Source organism: Numida meleagris, chromosome 6 (genome assembly GCF_002078875.1).
Source record: "Numida meleagris isolate 19003 breed g44 Domestic line chromosome 6, NumMel1.0, whole genome shotgun sequence".
Classification (NCBI taxonomy): Eukaryota; Metazoa; Chordata; class Aves; order Galliformes; family Numididae; genus Numida; species Numida meleagris.
In genome coordinates, this window is record NC_034414.1 from 52,977,095 (window position 1) to 52,997,876 (window position 20,782).

The 20,782-nt window shown below is 41.3% G+C and overlaps 1 protein-coding gene across 1 annotated transcript; it reads left to right on the forward strand.

Moving 5' to 3' along the window:
- On the forward strand, positions 970–20,094 carry C6H14orf180 (chromosome 6 C14orf180 homolog). The gene is made up of 7 exons (XM_021402755.1): positions 970–1,145; positions 2,291–2,469; positions 9,714–9,814; positions 10,614–12,038; positions 14,411–14,537; positions 16,303–16,329; positions 19,317–20,094. The coding sequence occupies exons 4-7, from the start codon at positions 11,985–11,987 to the stop codon at positions 19,514–19,516; spliced, it is 408 nt and encodes a 135-aa protein (XP_021258430.1). The 5' UTR covers positions 970–1,145; positions 2,291–2,469; positions 9,714–9,814; positions 10,614–11,984; the 3' UTR covers positions 19,517–20,094.

Here is a 20,782-nt window from a genome sequence, read left to right on the forward strand (position 1 = left end):
AGAACATAATGTCTGACTTGATGACGGAAGCAAAGAAGTCCTGACAATGGCAGATTTAGTCTCTTGAATTTACTGACAACACACTCTCTTCCAATAAATCACAATTCCACTTCACCCACTTAGATGGCTATTCTGTATATTGCTGACATATAAAAAAATGCAAACTTCCCATAAAAGTAAAAGAAAATGTAAATTGTATTCTGATAAATAAAGAGGTATTTCAGAATCAAAGTAGATTTTGGACAGATTTAGCTCACCAACCCAAATCCTTGCTCCCAGGGAGCTGGTCCTTTCTCTCATCCCAGCCCTGTGAGGAGTCCAGACAGCAACCAGGGCTCCACAGTGTGTGGTTCCCAGAGCTGGCAGCCCAGGCAAACGGCGCAGATGAAAGGAATCCAGGCTGCTTTAATTCATCCCTGGGCTTCAGCTCTCCCTAAATCATCGATCTGTACAGTCAGCCCCAGCCTGCCTGCACATTCGTATAAATCAAGCCTGAACAAAATGTTGACAGAAGAGCTGAGTTTCGCACACTAATTCAAGAAGCAGCCTTGCTGATGGGATCTCAAATCTAAGTGCTTCCTTCCTCCAGTTCCCCATTTCACCCAGCTGCTCTATTCCAGCACAGCTGGCATCCCATAGCACAGGGTAAGGTGTGATTGGTGGACTCAGGGTGTATAGCCAAAACTCAGAAATTCCCAAATCCCCTCTGTACTCTTGCTTTATGAGCTGCTGTGCATGACAGATGAGCACTGTGGCAAGGGTCAGTGCTATTGCAATGCTCTAATTATAGTGCTGGGGAGACTGGAGGCTGCCAGGATGGATACAGGAATAAAGAATCCTCCTGTGGCATGGGAGCCACTTGTTGTTTTGTTCTTGGTTGCTTAATAGACCCAGGGACGTATCCTTTGAGGAAGGAAAAGCAACTTTGAGGTTATAATGAGCCCCAGGAATGCTGAATGTATATATAATTAGACACTTAGGAAAAAGTCAAGGAGCCTCATGTTTACCGTGCTGGCTCCGTCTCCTGCGCTTTTGGCACTGTGGTTTCTCAGCTGAGCTGCAGGCAGTTGCCTGGGCTGTTAAATAGCCTTCACCAGGACAAGCAGCTGAGGAATCCCTGCGGCTCACTCCGCACTGTGCCGCTGGTGGGTATTGCTCTTCCAGAGGGCTCAGGCAAGTACAAGACTTAATACATACTGCGTTATTCCTCTCTGCTACTTGCTCCATACTCTCTTCTACCTCACTACAAAGATCTCACAGGGTTGCTCTTGGGTATTGTGGAATTTATAGCAGCATTTCCCTCAGGTTTTATGCTCTGATTTTTTTTGATGTGCTGTCTCTGGACAGCTGTGAGCCTGCAGAAGCCTCCAGCAGCACATCTCAGAGCCTGGAGAGCACGGGCTTCTTGGGGAGGTGGGAGCACTCAGACAGCCCCAGCTTTGTTGCTGCCTTGTAGAGTGGAGTCAGGTGAGCCACTGTGCAGCCTGCTACCTCAGTTTCCCCTTCTGGCTGATGGAAAAAGCAGCACAGGGACTCTGAAGGACTTGGATGAAAATAGCAATTAGAGCACAGCAAGTGTCTCAGAAATCATAGAATCGTTTGAGTTGGAAGGGACCGTTAAAGGTCATCTAGTCCAACACCCCTGTAATTTCTTTTTTATTTTTTTCCTGTAGTTCAAACAATCACACCTGGCGTTGAGAAGTTTTCTTTTTTCAACTGTGAGTGATAGGAAAGAGCTGGGAGCCATTACCTCGTGTAATGCCAAGTACAGGAGAGTACAGGAGACAGTGTGAACACACAGCAATCCTCCCTCAGTGGTCGGCATGGCTGTTGGGCTTCATTCCACTCTATTTACAAATTATTAAACAGATTGACCACCGATTCATGTTTTGAAATCAGGAAGACAAAGATTCCATTTTTATTACTTTATTAACCTTTTTTTTTAATTTAGCCTAGTAATAAAACTACTCAACTGTGTGTTGAAATCTCGATTAAAATTTGTTTTAGCTCCAAGTGCCACACAGAGGAATGCTCCAGTAGTTAGATATCTACATTGGCTTTCTGGTAAAAGCTTTGCTCCACTATCAGATTCTGTTAAGTGGTACATAGATCCCTGCTTTACAGCCAGAATCATTTCAGGAGGTAGTTTGAAAGCTTTCAGGCTCTCCCAATGATTGCTTTGCTTTTCTTTCACAGCAATTACAGTCCCTTGATTTAATTTCAGTGGAAACTTTAGTGTTTGAGACCTTGCCCATGCAGCTGAATGCTCATCTCTGGATCTTATTTCCAGTCCTCAGGAGGACAGGTTTTGATGACCTAGTCTGATTACAGCATCTTTGACAGCTTTAAAGGAATTTGCTCGAGGGAAGGCGACAGCTGCTGCTCTGATGAAGGATTTTTCTGAGCAGGCCTCCCAAGCAAGACGTGTCAGGATGAGATGCTGCCTACGCTTTTCATCACAACCAACAGGTACGTCTGAAAAAGGTTTTGTGCTCTTGCCTGCATAGGCCAGTGTAGAGAGAGCCTCTGTCATAAAAACTGCTTCACCTCCTTCTGTCAAAACTCTGCAGCTTCCCTTACGTTATATGGAAACCGATGGCCAGGTTGTTACTCTTATGTATTGCTCTTTTGGGCAGGCACAGTTTCTTCACCAGTATCTGTACATTTGTAGGGCTCTGGTCTTAAGCAAGACAAATGACTACAAGCATATTTTTTTATGATTAATAATAAGCACTATCAGGAGCAGCAATAAAGTTTATTAGCAGGCTTTTTTGAATGGAATCAGAACAGAGGTACTATGACAGGCTGCTCCTTTAGAGCCTACTGTGCCATTAGTGTTGAAAACAATGCAGACAACATTTCAGATCCTCAGCCATCACCTTTGTACAGGAAGGAGTTCTGGGCTTCTCATAGTGCATGGATCAGGAAAGCTCTATGTGCCCTTCAAAGCACTATCCACAAACCCAGGAACTACTCTCCATTCTGCTTCTATAAAGTGCCTGGATTGAATGGGAATGAACTGATTGTTATGCAGTAAATATTTTTGACAGGTATCTGAAATTATAAAATCTTATGTATAAACCCTGGAACAGATGCTTTACTTATTTGGAGAGAAAAATTTGGTTGCTTCTTTTGGGTGCACACACTCCTAGGGCCAGAGATGCTACTGTATGGCCTGTTGGACAGAACTCAGATTTGGGGAACTAATCCCCAAGGCATCACCAGCCCTGACTTTGTGCAGAGAAACCTTCCTAGATGCAGGTGGTTTGAAGGACTGGGGACTGCTTAGCGCAGTAGATTCTACTCTCCAGGGCCAGCCCATCTCCTCTATTACATGCTGCCCAAAATCCAGCTTTGGGCTGACAAATTACAATGACAAAAACCGCCAGTGCTACCTGACCATATTCCCCTTCTCTTTCATTCCATATATTGCTTATTTAAGTTGCACGTCTCTATAAAAACAGGAAGCAGTGCTGTTTCTGTGTCTTGCAATCTTTGATTTCTGCTTGAACACAAAGGAGATGAAGGTGTCCTTTCTGAGATAACAGTGGAGCCTCCTTCCTAAGAGTTAGTTTGAAAAGATCCTCTCTTCTTGCTGTCTCAGAAGTGCTTTCTATAGGTGCTTTAGCTGAGAGAAACATTTTGCATCTGAGAAAAAACTTGCAGGCTTCAAGAAAGCATGTCTTTCTCCATATGACCACATATTTGAACCAGCGCCTGGTTCGCCCACCACTCTTCAGTAGCAGCCAAGTCTTCAGCACTTGCTGCCACCATGGGATTGTTTAGTCTGGAGAAGAGGATGCTCAGGGGAGAGCTTATCACTCCCTAAAATGCCCTGAAAGGAGGTTGTGGTGAGGTTGGGATTGGCCTCTTATTCCAAGTAACAAGAAAATGAGAGGTAATAGCCTTAAGCTGTTCCAGGGGAGGTTCAGGTTGGATAATAGGAAGAATTTCTTCTCAGAAAGAGTGGTAATGCATTGGCACAGGCTTCCCAGGGAGATAGTGGAGTCACTGTCCCTGGAGGTGTTCAAGAAACATAGAGATGTGACACTGAGGGACATGGTCAGTGGGCACGGTGGAGATGGGTTAAGGCTGGACTGGGCAATCTTAGTGATCTTTTCAAGCCTTAATGAAATCTATGATTCTATGACAAGTACCAGGTAAAGTCACTCAGCATAGCCCCAGTGAGTCCAGGCCAGAGGGGCAGATGAGGTGTGGGCAGGCTTTGGGATTTAGAAATGAGAACTGGGTGTCTTTGTGCAGAGGCTGCTGGATATGAGGAAAATTCATTTAAAGAGAAGGAAGTGTGAAGGAGACAGATACTTTCTTCACTCATGTACGGCAAGCAGAGTGTATTATTCAGAAGACTATGCTGTGTGTCAGTGCATCGTGAGTGCCAAAATGCTAGAAATTCACCAGTTGTAATAAGCTAGTGACAGCAGAAAAGCCAGTGGGAATGTGACAGATGAAATTACTTGGCTGTTCAGCAGAAGCCAGTAAAGCTATATAGCTCAAGAGAGCAGAGTGCCAACCTCGCAGTCAGATTGTGCCCCTCACATTAATGTGAATTCAACCAGAGGAAAATAGAAATTATTTCTCTAGTCAGACAATAAACTAGATATCTGTGTTTGGGGCTCAACAATTCCTTGCCCTAGCCTTTGTGTTTCTTATTACTTCACTTAAACAAAGAGTAAATGCTAACAGATTTCCATTTGCTGAAGTACTTTTGTAGTGAAATAATTAGAAAGGCAGCTTGACCCCAAAGAATCCTAAGAGATACATTTTTCTTATTCTATCAGTCTAATAGTTGTGAGTAGCAGAGATTGAGTCCTGCCTGGGTTCCACATGCAGAACTCTTCATTGGAATCATCAGCATCTCACGCAGTGGGGAAGGAGCAGGTCTCTTTTTAGTTGTACAAATAAAGGTTTTGGGCAAATATGTCATTGAAACAGAGGAAAACTTCTATGTAAAGAAGTTTTATAGAATCCCATGCTAATAGCATTTGGTTTGCACCATCAAATATGTCCATTGTGGAAACTAACACAATTCCTCAGCTCTAGAAATATCTCTGCAGCAAGTGACAGAGTTTGCCAAAATCAGGAGTGTCAGGAAGAGACGTTTCAGTCCTACAGCCTGAGAGCTGCTGAGTTGGAGTCATAAAAGCAGGAGGTCTTTTTCTGGTAAAGAGGGATATCACTTCTCCATCATCTTTACTTCAGAGCTGGAATGATTCCTTTGGCTCAGTGTCATCCAAAAGGGATGTCATTTTATCCAGCTCTCCAATACACAGGGAGAAATACTAGCCCTGAATAGAGAGTGTAAGAGCATTCCAGTCCTCAATATTTGTACCTAGAAATGTTTGCTACAGCAGGTGTAATGCATGAAAGAGAGAATACAAGGCACTGAACATGATTTGCTTGAGTCAGAGAATAGCCACATAGCCAAAATCATGACAGAACAAGAGCTCGGTTTCAATCCTTCTCCCTTCAGACACTATTAATTTACAAACTCCATAGCTATCCTGTGGAGCTTATTCTTTGCTTTTGCATATGCCTAGCTTTAACAGAAAAGGCACTGTTATTTTCACTCTTTCAATGAGGAGACTGATTGAAAGGCATTGTACATTAGAAATGATGAAAAATACACTGATGAAAGTGCTCCACATTAAAATTAAAAAAAAAAAAAAAAGATTTGTTGAAAAAGAACTGATTCTCAGAAACATACTAATTTAGGCCAAGAGATTTCCAGGTCCTAGACCAAATTTCTGTTAAGAATGAAGCAGAGAGAAGGAAAAAAGTAGAGAAAAGGCTGTACCTATTACAAGGCAGCCAGTAACAGGCTGGTAAGACTACTAGAAGAGGCATCCCATTTTACAGATCAGATTCAAATCTGTCAAGGATCAGGGCTGGATCCAGTTCTATGCTCTCCAGTAAAAATATGTCCTGTTCTCAGCCACCCCTGACATGAGCGGGTTTCTTGGACACTGCTGCCAACATGCTGAATGATGCACTGCTTGGAACAAAAATTTTCACTTGCTTAGCTTCCTTGCCCCAGCTTAAACTGAAATGCAATTGAATATAAGTTTCAGAAGCATTTGCCCAGATTTGGAAATTGTACCAATTACTCTTTGTTCTAAGTACTTGTTTTATTCTGAAAACACTAGCCTCCAGGGCATGGAGATGAGGAGAGAGCCTTACGCACTAATTACAAGAAATTAAATCCAGAACAAATATCAGCTTTAATAGACTTTAATATACTTAATGTTAGCATAAAGTAGCTGGCAACAACAGCAGGATATGATACTTGCTTTTTGTATTCTTCATCATTTGGTATCAGTGTCCAAGCTCCTTCTGATTTGTGAATATTTTAATCATTTGGGCTTTTCTCATGCTTCAGTCTCTTCTTCTCTCCATTTTTCTGTTCTCCTTTCATGTCACTAATCTAATCTAATCCCCCTCCAAGGTGACACCACAAATGGAGCTAAAGAGCACTTACATCAAGGCTTTCAAATCACCTTATGCAGCAGTGCCTGCATCTAGATGCTATGCAACTCCCCTGGCTTCTCCCTCCCCACTGCCATAAGTGCCACTCGCTGCCCTTCTCAAGACTAGTCTGGCATTAACAGCTTCCAGGTTTCTAAAATCCATTCAGGACAGACCATGGCCTGCAGTAGTCAGCAGAAGCCTTTTGATATCACTGGGATTTAGATAAGGCTGCTAATCCTCATTTTAGGCTATATACTGCTGTTATCCTATCCTGATTTCTCCTCTGGCCAAAACTCAACTGGGGAAATGAGGAATCATTACAGAATGCCCCTATCAACACAACGGAGAGCACAAAGGAATTACGGCTTAAATAAAGCTCCTGAAGATAATTCTGCTTTTTCTGCTTCTGAGGGTTTTGCTTTTCATGCCTTTTGCCTCCGTTTTTATTTTACGCCAGCTCAGGCATCTACCTGCTGGCTGTGGGTTCATCCTCCTCACCCATCTCCTGGCTAGTGGCAGCCTGGATGCTGCAAGGAGAACTCAATTCCACTCCTTTCTGCTGCTAAAATATGATAACATTCAGTTAAAAGCTGACTCAGAATGACCTCACCCACTTCAGCTCTCTGTCTCCCACGTTCACCATCAGCAGGACTGAGTGATGTGGAAACAGGGAGCCAACAGCAGGTATTAGCATTTGGTTACTTGGTAACTGTTATTCAATCAATACATGCTTTACATTGTAGATCCCAGTGGCAGGATGAACAGAAAGAAGGGGAAAACCTCAAGTGGAATAAACCTAATGATTTATGGGATATTTCCAAAGTCAAAATGCATGTTGAATCACAAATAATAGCTTGGCTGTAATCTCAGGAGTCTAATTACGGAATGGATGCGGAATCGTTCTGTAATTATTTAGAAAGTTTGTTTCAGCAGCACAGAAATTCCCACTCTGTTTACTATATATCATCACAAGTGCACTGTGGCTGTTTGTAACATCTACCTGGAAAGACACATGAATAACAGAGGCAATTTTTCAAAATGGAAACAGATCCATGCCTTTTGCAAGTCAATGGATTCATGCCAGGGATGAATTGAGACCAGGTTCTTCAACAGAATTAAATCATTTTTAGCCAGCCCCCAACAGAGCAGAAATCTCACTGCCCTGCAGTGGGGACCTTTTCTCAACGCAAAGTCTCGCTACGCATTTTTCTGGGTGCTAGTGTCTTTGCCTTAGAGAAGAGCTCAGTTCAAAAGCAGTATGAGTCCCCACACGCTGGGAGTTTAGAACAGATGCCACAGCTCCAGGAAGATGATCATCACCCAGAAGTATTTGCTACACTTAGAAATACAGCCAGGATTCTGCCTTCAGAAGTAAATAGGAAACTACAATACTATAGGACTATAGGAAAATGTAAACTGATTGCTTTCAGTGAAGCTGGCTACACACACACCAAGCATTGTAAGACCATCTGCCCATTCATTGTTGTGTCTCCATTATGCTTCATTCTTCAAACTCCTCAAAAATGCCCCATTTTGGAGTGACCATCAGAAGAGGGATTAACATGACCCTTCTGCCGCTGAACACACATGGAAATGCACAGCCCCAAGGACTAATTTTTGTCTGGAGATTGGGATTTATGCAGTGCTTTCTTTCCTGGAAGGTCTGAGGATAGAAAAAGTGCCGTATGACACCTCATGGGTGTTCCATACTTTTCAGCAGTAAATCTGTTTCTCCAGAGGCCGAAAAAGGAAGAAGTAACACAGCTAATGATGCTCTGTGGGGCAATTCGCCTTTTTATTTCCTGATGTATCCCCTGACTGATGGAAAATCACTCTTGGCAAACACAAAACTTACCTTGCTGCCAAAAGGCGCGTCTCTAAATTATTAATCAAGAGCACACCGAACCACGAAAGGTGGAATATTGAACAAAGGCTCAGTTGACACTCTGGAAGTTGAAGAAGATATGGAAGTCTCCCTTCTAATTTATTTATTCCTTTTCTGTTCTGTTATCCTGATATGCTGCTTCCAGTTACTTCTGCACCCCGCATTGTATGGTATTACGTGATTTTGTTTTCAGATTGTTGGAGATAAAGTTACTTCATTATTAATATATATGCACCATGCATATCCATAAATATTGAATATATACTTGTGTGTATAAACCTCCTGGAAGTGTTAATAGTTAAGATAAACTAAGTCCATTATCAAAATGAGTGACTATTTCTATGACCCTATTTGCAATAAAACCAGATTCAATGATATGAGAAAATTGCTAGGTTTCAAAATAATTGAACCAGGCCATACGAATCCCCACAAAGGCATCATTTACAAAGTACTTTGCTTGTCTAAAATATTTATTCCTGCAGAAGGAAATGGAAAAAGAATTCATATGGTTACACAGCTATCCTCTGAGCGTAAAATTGTTTTATCATGTTATGTTTATTTCCTAGACATCTTCCATTGGAGTACTGTGTGAAAATACTGGCTGTGCAGTTAGTTCCTTTGTGTGGACTGTTCATATTTATTCACTGGAAAGTCAATCATGTTTTGTTCAGGCTTGTTTTATTTTTCTGCTGAGCAAACACTTAAGCAACCCTTTTCTTGTAAAAACTCATTTGCATGTACAATGTAAGCCATTCAAAGTTGGCACTGCATAGATATTTGACATGTCTTTGCTTTCTCTCCTACATAATACAGAAAGTAGTGGAGTTTGTCCTCAGAAGAGGTGATTTACTGATTAAGACTGCAGTGTGTTGGTCACGCTGAAGGACCCATCAGTACTTACAGATATTTTTAGTTTGTCTCACATTAAAAGCCTGGATAGTTTTTTACTATTAAATGGTCACAGAGAAATGCTTCCAGGCAGTCTACAGACAAAGAATTACTCCCAGCAATTATCCACTGAATAAATCTGAATAATGAATACGTTCACAAAAGTCACCATCTATTTGTGAACAATTAGCAGAAAGAAATAGAGGTGACACTCATCAGCTAAGTAATTCATTTATGAATTCTTTGTCCAGCTTTGGTTCTGACATATGTTGCATGAAATGACATAAAAGCTTCAAAGCTAAAGGAAATTATTCCATCTTAAAGCAGTAATTACTCCAGTATTGTAACTGTTATTTATTGCCATTGATTTCAGAAACTAGAAAAGTTATTTTCAGGGAATTCTTCACTTTTTGCATTAAACAGTGTTTTATTCCTAATGTACACCCAATTTTAGGTTGTTAAACTGCAATCAAAAGCACTTAGTAGGAATGGATCTGTACCTATTATGAGATTTGAACTCCCGACATCTTAATCCACTGGAACTTGAGTGCCCAGGTAACTACAAATTATTCAAGCATTTACAACCATTACTATCAATATAATTAACACACTGTGGAAAAAGAAGTGAGAGCTGTACTATTAAATGATCATTCCTAATGTTTAGATAGCAATCTTTTATGAAAACATTTATAAGATGCCTTATTATGTTTCAATTAAATGAGCAGAAAAATTATTTACATTTAAGGGGAATGTCTGGAACTGAGAAGAGATTTCTGGATTAGAAAATTAAAATATCCATTGCTTGAAAACAATAGGAAAAAAAAAGAACAACATTTCTTCGGGGGGTTTTCAGGAGAATCTCAAAAAAAAAAATCAGATCAATTATTTTAAAAAATGTAACCTCATTTTCAACAAAATCAGATTTGGTAGAAAAGGCAGGAATAAGGTTTGTCATTCAGGTCTATAAAAGTTTCTTAGCTAATTTCCACTGTCTGCAGAAGAGGCTACAAAAACTTTTTATGTGCCTTGATGGATAACACTAGTACAAATGAATGAGACAATTTGTGTAGAGAACTTGTGAGCGAGGTGAGATGAATGCTAGACTTTGACTTCTCTCTTCCCACTTCCGCCCATTTTTCTGGCCAAAGTATGCACATAAATTCTATTAATTAGTAGCAAGTGATTACAACAGTGGGAGCAGGGAGGAACCTTGGAGATAAGCGAGGTATCATGGTTTGGAAGGTTTTGTTACCTTTCTGTCTAGGATCTACTCTCAGCAAAGTTTTGAAGAAAGAGTTTTCCCCTCTGAAAGCTCCTTACATACCGCAAAATAACTGCTGTGAAACACTTGCAGGACACACCAGAGAGGGGATTTTGAGATTGCTTTTCAAGCACTGTGGCTGTGAGCCAGTTACAGCATGAGGAAAAGCCCTCCAACACCCCAATGTACAGGAAAGAGAAGGTAAGGTGATTCTCTCCAGTTGGCTTTTAGATATGGTGCATTCAGTGAAGTGCCCTGGGCCAGCAAAATGTGTCCACCTCCATGCTGACACTGCTTCCGCTCCTGGAAAGGGCAAGGTGTGAGGACAGCATCTCTTCAATCACTGTAGTCTCATGCAGAGACTGGTACCTAGTGCCAATGTAAGCCGCTTGCAACCCTCGTTCCACAGGGTAGGTGTAAAACAATGCCCTGGTCTGAGCACGCCGCTGGTGTAACAGATTAAAACACTTGGGTCTTTCCTCCCACTCTGCAGCAAAAGTTCCCCTTGTGAAAGGAGAAATGCCAGAGTTATTCCATGGGAGATTCCCTCCAACCTGGAAAGTAACACAAAACTGTAGTTCTTTAGACATTTCACAGCAAGAAAATAGCTCCAGGAAAAGAACAACAAAAAAAAAGTTCAAGCTTGTGCTTGTAGAGACAGTAAACCACCATATTTCAGCAGTCATGGCAGGTAATTCTAGCTGGAAATTGTATATTTAATGATGGCCAGCCTTCAGCATTTGACAACAGGCTGTTGAAGCCTGTTGAATGGTAAATCACCTCTCTTCACTATCAATAATCCTATTATAATATCTGTAGAAATGTCTTAAGTTAAAATCTCATTTTATTACTATAATAATGAATCTAATTTGTAAAACATATGAAATGAGGCCATAACTGTACTGGAGGGAGATATATGTGAACCCACTACATCGATATCTACTTTCTGATGTCTTTTGCCCACATATTTTTGAACAGGAGAAGGATTAAAAGAAATGCCACTTGCAAGATTTTTTAGATTGAGTACGGCTTCTAGAAAGGAGACCAACATGACCGTGGAAATGGAGTAATCTCCACAAAAAGAACAGCTTTGAATTTACGTTTATGCATATGGATATGTAGGTGTTAATCTGTGATTTGCTCCATTCATCCCTTTCCAATTGCCAGAGAAGCCCAGCTTTCGAGCTGCACATTCACTATTATCTCTATATACTATTTTTGGCTGCTGAGTACATTTCAAGCCACGTCATCCATCCCAAGCCAACACTGGCATGAAGGGCAGAAACTCCTCTCTCCGCTCCTCTGTCATCTGTCACAGCTCCCGTCCCTTGGTGGCACTGCCTGCTCAGCCCTCGCTGCAGAGGGATCTCCAGGAGCTTCACCCCAATCCTCCCTGTTTCCTTGAGTGAGTTGCTTTCCAACTGAAGCTTCATGCAGGAGGCTTCATGTTAGCATCCAGAGTACATGTCCCAAGTATGCCCAGCCCCATCTTCTGATCCTAGCACAGAGCAGCTCCCGGTAAGTAATCTCTTGATGGGTAATAGAGTCCTTGTGCCCAATGCCCAGAGCTTTTCACAGGTCGGTTGTTTATAATGGCGTATATTTTCCAGCCTAACACTTGGTAGGTTTCCAATCCTTGTCATTGCATGCTGACACTGGGTTGCTGTCTGAGGCGGAAATGCATAATACTTTCTGACACTGCATAGCTTTGATTTCCACGGGTTGTTAAAGCCTAGTAAATATTGTAAATGCCACTTCTTTTTTAAGGTTTTCATTGGCTAGGTGCTACCCAGCTATATATCTGTTTACCCTTTTTTCTATTCTGAGGTGACACCGCTGTGAGCTTTTTGACAAATCTCATATGGAAAAAAGCATCTTGTGGGGTTACAAATCTCTTAAAATATAAGGTTTCCTTGGCTGTGCCACAGGAGGACACCTCCCAGCAAGAGCTATGACAACTGCTGGTCTGAGCTGGGCATCTTGTGCTGTCTCCCTGAAGCTGTTTCCTTTTTCAACAAAGTAATTAAATATTCATTATGCCAGAAAGCATGTGTGCATGCGTATGCGTATGTGTGTGTAAGACTACAGCAGAGTGATCAGGGCACTCACCTGATAGACGAGAGACCCTGTTCCCAGTGACTGCTCCAATGAATATTTAAGTATTTCACATTAAGTATTTATTGGAGCAAGGATTGGAGCAGACCTCTCCCAACCCCAAGGGAGCACCCAAACACCAGGCTGCTAAGTCACTCTTTCATTCTTTTTTTTCTTTGTCCCAATGAATATTTAATTATTCCAGGCCAAACAAGATGGCTTCAGTGGCACAGACTGAGATTCCCCACTATGCGTACCACAGGTCTGCTGATTGAGACATGCATATAGGAGATGTGGGTTCATAATACCTTGGACTTTGAAGCTGAGTCCAGATCTCCTATACATGGTGCATGTCTTCCAGCTTCTAAGCTGCTGGACAAAAAAACACAGACCTCCAACATTCTGCCCTTGAACATGAGACAGAGAAGGTATGGATGCTTGCATAATCCTAAATTCAGAGAAAACATCCTCACCGGTGATTTGCCATGCCAAAATCTAGCTTATTAATCCCTCAAGAGAAAGTATCAGTGCTGAAGATGTTCCTCACTCCATGGCAGTTCCTGCTGTATGTGTGATATGCCTTCCTGTTCAGAGGGCCAGCTGCTGTGAATGCTATTTTTAAACATACAGTTGTCTTGTGAATTATGTAGGAAGCATGAGTATTCACTGGAAAGCCATTCTGGTAGGCTTGATATGCCCAGCAACGTCACCCCTAAATCCCTCTCTGGATCTATCCCATAGTAGCATCTCTTCCAAGGCCAATGTGATCAGCATGTGTTCAGTCATGGGAATATCCAAGGTGTATATGCATTGAGAAAACTACAGGTTTTTCACTGAGTAGGAAAAAGACAAATTAAGATAAAGAGGAGCAGGGACAGTGCATAGCAGAAACAAACAAAATATCTAGAAAATAATATCCTTTACTGAGCAAAAGATGAAGGGAAATTAAGAGGTGTAGATGAAGGTGTGTAGAGAAGAGGTATGGAGAAGACAACTTTAACTTAAAAATAAAACGTGCAGAATCTCTGCCACCCCCTTCTGTGTTTGAAAAGTAGAAAATTCGCCATCTGCTGCTCCACTTTGAGGACAATGGATGTATCTGAACTGAGATGCTTTGGATTCATTTTGGAGTTCAACATTAAGAATATTCTGGCACAGAAGAGGGACTTTTTATTATTATTCCAGCTCTGTTTTTTGTCATTTGGCAGAATCCACAGCAATCTGATTTCATTATCAAAGACTGAGTGTGGTTTCCAAGCAAAAAATAGAACAGCAACACAATTGTGATATCGAAATGCAAACAATTACCTTCTCATACCCAATGGGATAGTGTCCAAACACAAGCCTGCTGAATAGTCACAGTCGTTGAAATGGCAACACTGCATCCAAAACAGAGCTGCTTAGCTCAGAAGAGCACTTCAAAGATGCTTCCAATGACATAAATCATATTTCATATCACATTTTTGTTCTACTGCCCTAGTTTGTTGAACAGCCACCTTCAATAACTTCAGTAGCATAGATAAGTGTTCAGAAAGGATTTTTCTGTCTGTTAATTTCAACAAGTTTTTTCCTGAGAAGACAGCTTTAGAGTACTGAAGATCCTTGACAAGGAAGGAATATCCGTATTGCCCTGATGTAAGTATTACAGGGACCTGACTGTAAATGTCACATCAGATGTGTTTTGTGTCATGTTCTTTGAGGGATATGGTAAAAATATAGGCACAAAACCTCAAAGTTTCACTCAGATTCATTACTCCAGCTTGAAAGCCTTGTTTGTTTTTTGATCAACTCTTTAGACAGATGACAGTAGCTGTCCTCCTTCAATACTGAGGAAAAGGCCACCTGTGGACCAGGCTGTGGGGGAAAAGCGGAAAGCAGAGAGGAGGGTTCGATTTCGTGAACCAGAAGAAGTCATTGAACATGGTATGTTCAAATTATTAGGACTTCCGCCATGACCTGTCTAGTTCTTAATGTTCATCCTGTTTGTCACATCATCCTTCCCCTCTGCTAGTTTTATCTGTTATTTCAAGCTCCACACAGAGCAGGGGACAGATATCTTCTGCAGTGCACTCCGCAGAAGCACATCTGGTCCATCTGCCTGCCTGCCTTGGAGGAGAAAGTCATTCTCAGGCTTTCTCATGGTGAACTTATGAGCAAGCCCCCACAGGGAGCATTGCAGATCATGGGTTTGGCTGAGCATCACCCCAGAACAATGCTTTCATTCATCAGAAAGGATCTCAGACCAAATTTAAACATGCTTGTGTAATTCTGGGTAACTAGGATGTAATACCACATAAGGAGCTCACCTTCCATGTGTTTGAGTAGTTCGCATGCTGAAGGACAGAAGAGCCTAGCTGGCCTCTGGTCTTTCATTCATGAGACAAAAATAACAGATTGCAGGTAGATCAATTGAGAGTGACCTTAAGCTGAGATCTAGCACAAGGATCCAGTTTATACTTATGCACAAGCTATATACAACTCACAACCAAATAAGAACCGTTGCTTTAGTCTGGCTTTCACAAACATACCCAGCTAAGAAAAATTGTGTTTATTACTAAGGAGCTAAAATTGTAATGTTTTGATATATCAGCCAGCAGAAACACAGGTGACAAATTTCTATCAACCACCTGTTTTTAGAAGCTGAGTAGCAGTCCAAACAAGGCCTGGCATCCATTTGCTGTGTTTGTATACAGTCCTCTTGTTGGCTTAGAAGTATGCTGCATCTGGTGCCTCCTAGTGCAGAAATGAAAGCTGTTTCTTGATAAGGCTGTTGACATGCAGTCTGGACTTTCCAAACTGAACTCATGAATCAGCCTTAAATCCTTCAAAGCACATTCAGCTGCTCATGAGCAGGATTTTGATGGGGTATAAAACCCCTTCAGCTCCCTGCCAGAGCCCATGCCCAAAGATCAACACTTAGCACCCTACAGTCAATCCAACTTGAGCTGAAGGATCGTCCCCCGCCGTCCCTGACATAAGCACAGCTGTGCTTGAGCTGCAAGGAGAAAGACTCAACTCTTTTTCATGGAGACAGGAGAAAAGTCCCAACTCATAACTGAAATTCTGTGTTACAAATAGCCTGTAGTTTAGATGGTTTGCTGTTTGCCCATACAACATTATTCATATAAAGGCTGGTAAGATGAAAGTTGCCAGCACCACTGAAGTTTCTCCATACCTGGGACTTTTCATGCTGGGACTGTATCTGGGTCCCAGCTGCCAAGCAGAGGCAGTTCCAGGATGTTGGATGAAGGTTGTATCTTACAGTGGGGTTTGTTTTCTAAACTTCATTCTTCTCTCAGCCTTCTGCTCTATCTCATTTCCCTTCTATAAATGATGAAGAGTAGAAAGAGTCTAGGTGGTGGTGGGTGTGTGTGGGTGTGTGTGTGGGTGTGTGGGTGTGTGTGTGTGTGTGTGTGTGTGTGTGTGTGTGATCTGACTCCTGAACTCCCTGTAACAGCAGAAATCTCTACCTGGTAAATCAGTTTTTTCCTCCCTTTCCTGAAGTGCTTCTGCAGTCTGCATGGAGCAGGTAATGCTCATGCAGCACAAGTGTATTCAGCCAGAAGTTGCTGCCCAGTGGTTGTAAAGCAAAAGGCAATTGCAGACACACCACCCACTGTGTCTACATCTGCAGCAAAGAAATGCCACGTTTCCAGATATCTAAGAACATTTTCTTTCTGTTTTCCAGTTATTTCCTGCTGTGACTACGTAGTGGGTAAGTCAAATTTCCACATTATAACTTTGAGCCATCCATGGCACTAACCTGAGTTTGCTTTGCAGCTGTGGGAATGCACTCTGTAAACAGACCCTCCACATATGAAGTATTTCATACTGTCAGCAGCTGTTGCTTTTTCTTTCTCAGCATATAAAGCACAAGGTGTTGATGAGGTCTGGTGCAGTATTTTAAACAAGACATCTAGTAAGACAAATAGTGGAAACAAAAATGAAATCCCTGAAGCTATTTTTAATTTAAATATAATTAATATATTTTATGGCAATGAAACAGGTACAGGTTTTTCACAAAGATATGGAAGGAAAGCACCCTAAGCAAAACAGTAGATCTCCCTGCTGAGTTTCTTATGTGGGGAAGAGACAATTCATTTATACACTGGCAACAGTGTAGAAATAATAAAAATAATGTTTTTTCTTTCTGTTTGCAAGGATGTTTGAGGCCTACCAGCCTCAGTGACCCCAAGGAAACGTGTGTACCTAACTGTTACTAAGATGTTGATCATTTCTAGAAGCCTTGGCCAATATCCAGACCTCTGTATGCAGTGCAGTAAGAGGGAAAAGAGTACATACATATTTGTATGTATACAAACACACAGAGCCATAGTATCGGGAAGCCAAAAGGAAGCAAATGTTACCACATCCTCCAGCTGTTGCAGTTGCCCAGAAGGAGGGCTTGTATGCTCATGCCAACAGCAGCATTTGCTGTGGGAGTTACTGGGCTAGGAACAAGATTCTACTGGGAGGAAGGAGCTTGAAAAGACCAAACAGCCCTCAGGCAGCAGCAGAAACACACAGCCAATACAGGGCGTAAAACAAGATCTCCTGTATGCTGGTCCAGTGCTTTTCTCACAGACAATTTCCTTTTATCTTATGTGCATGGGCACGTGGCTAGGGCTGAATGCGCTGTTCCAACCAACAACACAACAAATTTAAGCACCGATTTTCTATTTGTAACTTATAACAAAGCAGATTTGCACTCAAGCACACTTTTGTAGCAGTGTGATAAAGTTATGCGAGCATAGCTCATCACTCTTCTTGAAACTGCTCTTCCATTATTTTTCTGTATCCCTGAACTAAGCGTATTCCTGTACTGAGAGGATATAACGAAAAGCCAAGTTTGCATTTTAAGTAACCCTAAAATTTGACTTGGAAAGTAACTTTCACAAGAATGAAAATCATTTTGATCATTTAACAGAAAAGGGCTGATGTCAAAAGCTATTGAGGATTACGGAAAAGTTTCACTCTTACAAAATATATGCATAAGACAGGCCCTGTGGATTGGAAGCCCTGTGTGCTCCACACTCAGTCAAGAGCTGTATCATGTGGTCTGGGAGATTATACAAGGAAAACATCACCTTCCAAATTACAAAATGCTGCAAAAGCAGGAAGGTGGGAGTAACTTCATAAAAATCATAGAATGACTTGAGTTGGAAGGGACCTTAAAGATCATCTAGTTCCAAACTCCTGTCCTGGGCAGGGTTGCCAACCATTAAATCAAGCAGTAGATAATTTTGCCCAGGACCCCATCCAACCCGGCCTTGAACACTCCATCGATAGGGCAACCACAACTTCTCCAGGCAATCTGTTCCAGCGCCTCAGCACCAAAATGGATCCCTAGGGGACACTACTCATCACCGTCTTCCTGGCTAAACACCTTCATATAAGCCATCCATAGAATAATACCAAATAATGAAATTTATAAGAACTGAAGACTGTTCATGGATAATTTGCAAACAAAGAGAAGCTAAATTCAAATGAATAAATTATTTGCTGCAAATAATTCACTCAGATCTATTATGGGACATTGATTTGGTTTCTAGAAGCTATAAAATGACTGCCTATTAACATTTTACCTTTTCCCAATACACTTTTTAATACATTATTATGTGTTTCTTGCTTGGTTTTTATGACTTTTACCTTCCTCTCTGTACATCTGAATGACAATTTAATGGACTGCTGTGTATTCCAGGGCTGGTAGTAGAAGCTAATTTAAATATGTTATAGCTAATGCTGATCCTTTAGCCACAATAATCCACACATTTTTATCTTCTTATTGATTACATGCATATGGCAGGAAAACAGCTGCACACTCTGGGTTTCTATTCAGGCATGAATTTGGTTTTATACTGCATGTTTAATAATCAAAGTGCTTTATAAAATAATACTAATGGTGCAATGACCACACAGTCAAACAGAGCTGCCAGATTTGAATCAAACTGGATACACACATATAAGAGCTGAGGCACCTCTAAAGAGCTGTATGAATGTACACAAGCTAAATGTAGCCCATTAATTTCCATGCATGTACTATGCCTGACCTACAGCACTTTAAACATCTCTGAATTATATTTTAACAGGAAAGAAAAATGTTTACAGTGTCCTATTTAAGAGCAAACGCTGAGGATGTTCCAGTATAATTAGCACACCTAGCACTTACAGAGAGGTTAAGCCTGCCAGAGCTTCCTAAACGTGTCTCTTGCCTAACAGAGCCTCTTCCCCGCTCTTACTGTAATTAGCATGGACGCAAAACAGGCCAAGCAACAAGAGAAAAGGACAGAAATCTAGATCTTCTCTTTTTATGAAACATTTGTGAGCATTAAATAATTAGGTGAGATAGCTTAATATTCTCCTAGTATTTAACCTAACATTTAGCTTAAAGGCATAAAAAATAATTGCTGGAAGGAAATTTGAGATTGTGCATTAGCTATGGTAATCCTTTTCTTATTGTATATAATTAAACTCTCTAAATGCACCACGAGATGAGATCTTTTATACTCACCAGCCTGCATCAAGAGTGTGACACACTATCACTTAACTAATGCCTACAGAAGGACTCACAGCCAGAGCCCCATGTACCCTGCTGTTCCCAGTAAAGTGGGACAAAGGCATCAGTAGAGCATCAAATCTGGGAAGTGTTCGAAATAACACTGAAATAATACTGCTTTCTTTTTCCTCCTCACCTGCTTCCAGTGCATGACAGGTCATCACCTGGATTGCCTGTGCTCCTGGGGCTCTTCTTTTGTGTGGTGCTGATCCTGGCTGTGAGTCTCTACTACACCAGCATGAAGCAAGATACCAAAGTCCTGGAGGAGTTTCAATCCCAACTTGTCATCTTCTTTCTTCAGATAAGACGCATTGCTCACAAATGCTGGACTTGGTTTACAAGGTAGTAGCAATGTCCTCCATTTGCAGGAAGGTAGCACTGATAACCGTAATAAGGCAGAGTGAACCTCCCAGCCCACTCAGTTCACATGTAAGGAACACATGAGCAACCACCTTGAAGAGCAAAAAAACCAAAACATCCTTTTGTGTACTTTCTAGCATCTACTTGTTTTTGTTTTTTTTTAATGTATATAATTTTAATATTTCTGAATGATAGTAGTAGCACTAAGAGATCCCACCAAACTCATGTTGTATCATCCTTAACAGCAAACAAGGGCCTGAATTTTGTCCCCTGAAGAGACTATAAACTGTTGCTATGAGGAGCAGAGGCGGAGAGAGAAATTCATTGATCTGTATGTACAGAAGCACATTGAATAAAAGCCTCTCAAGTCTCAGGTCAAAGAATTAAATACCAAACCATTTTTCTCCTCAAGCCTCCTAAGAGCTATTCTACAAAATTTAACATAAAGCTGAACTATTGCACAAACATTGCTCCAGTGGCCAAAGGCTTGGCAAGCTGCTATATTTATATACCTGAAATGATTGCTAGTAAAATCTCAGTAAATGGTTTTCTTGTTTCCCTTCATGCATTTTTTTCCTCTGTGGGCAAAAGCTGTTTCTTAATGTTTCACTTGACTCCCAGGTGTGAAAAATAACATGAAAACTCATTTAAATACTAAACAGTGCATTTGCCTAACACAATACACAGCAGCACTGAATCCCAGGTTAATTATCAAATCAGTAGCTTAATCCTTTGGGTTTGATTCAGTCCATAAACCCGAGATTTATGGTTGCATTTGTCTTCAGTCGGAGCTTTTGCATTTATGCCTGTGTGTTCAAGGGTATTATAGTCTGTTTATGAAGGTGTGGGGTCAAAGCCCTGTTATCTCTGTGTTGTAGCACCCTACAGTGCACCTCTCTGGAGGGAACCAGACACGTGCAATCTTACGAGCTTCAGCTATGTTTTCTTCTTAAACAGAAACAGCATGATCCATTTTTCGGGCCCTAGATTCTTGTCAAGTAATACTTGATATATGTATCAGGGTGACAGCAGAGCCCATATGAGATGAAGAAAAGAAAGAAAACACAGTAGAGAAGAGGGAAGAGAAGAAAAGCTGGTGCTTTATTCTTGTATTTTTGAAAAGAGAGGTCAATACTCCTCTGCCCCAGGAACCTTGTCCAGGCAGCCCAAGGACTTAAACCAGACAGAGGGTAAAAGGAAACTAATGACATGGCCTTCACCTAGGGCAGAGTGGGCAGCAACTTGACCAAGA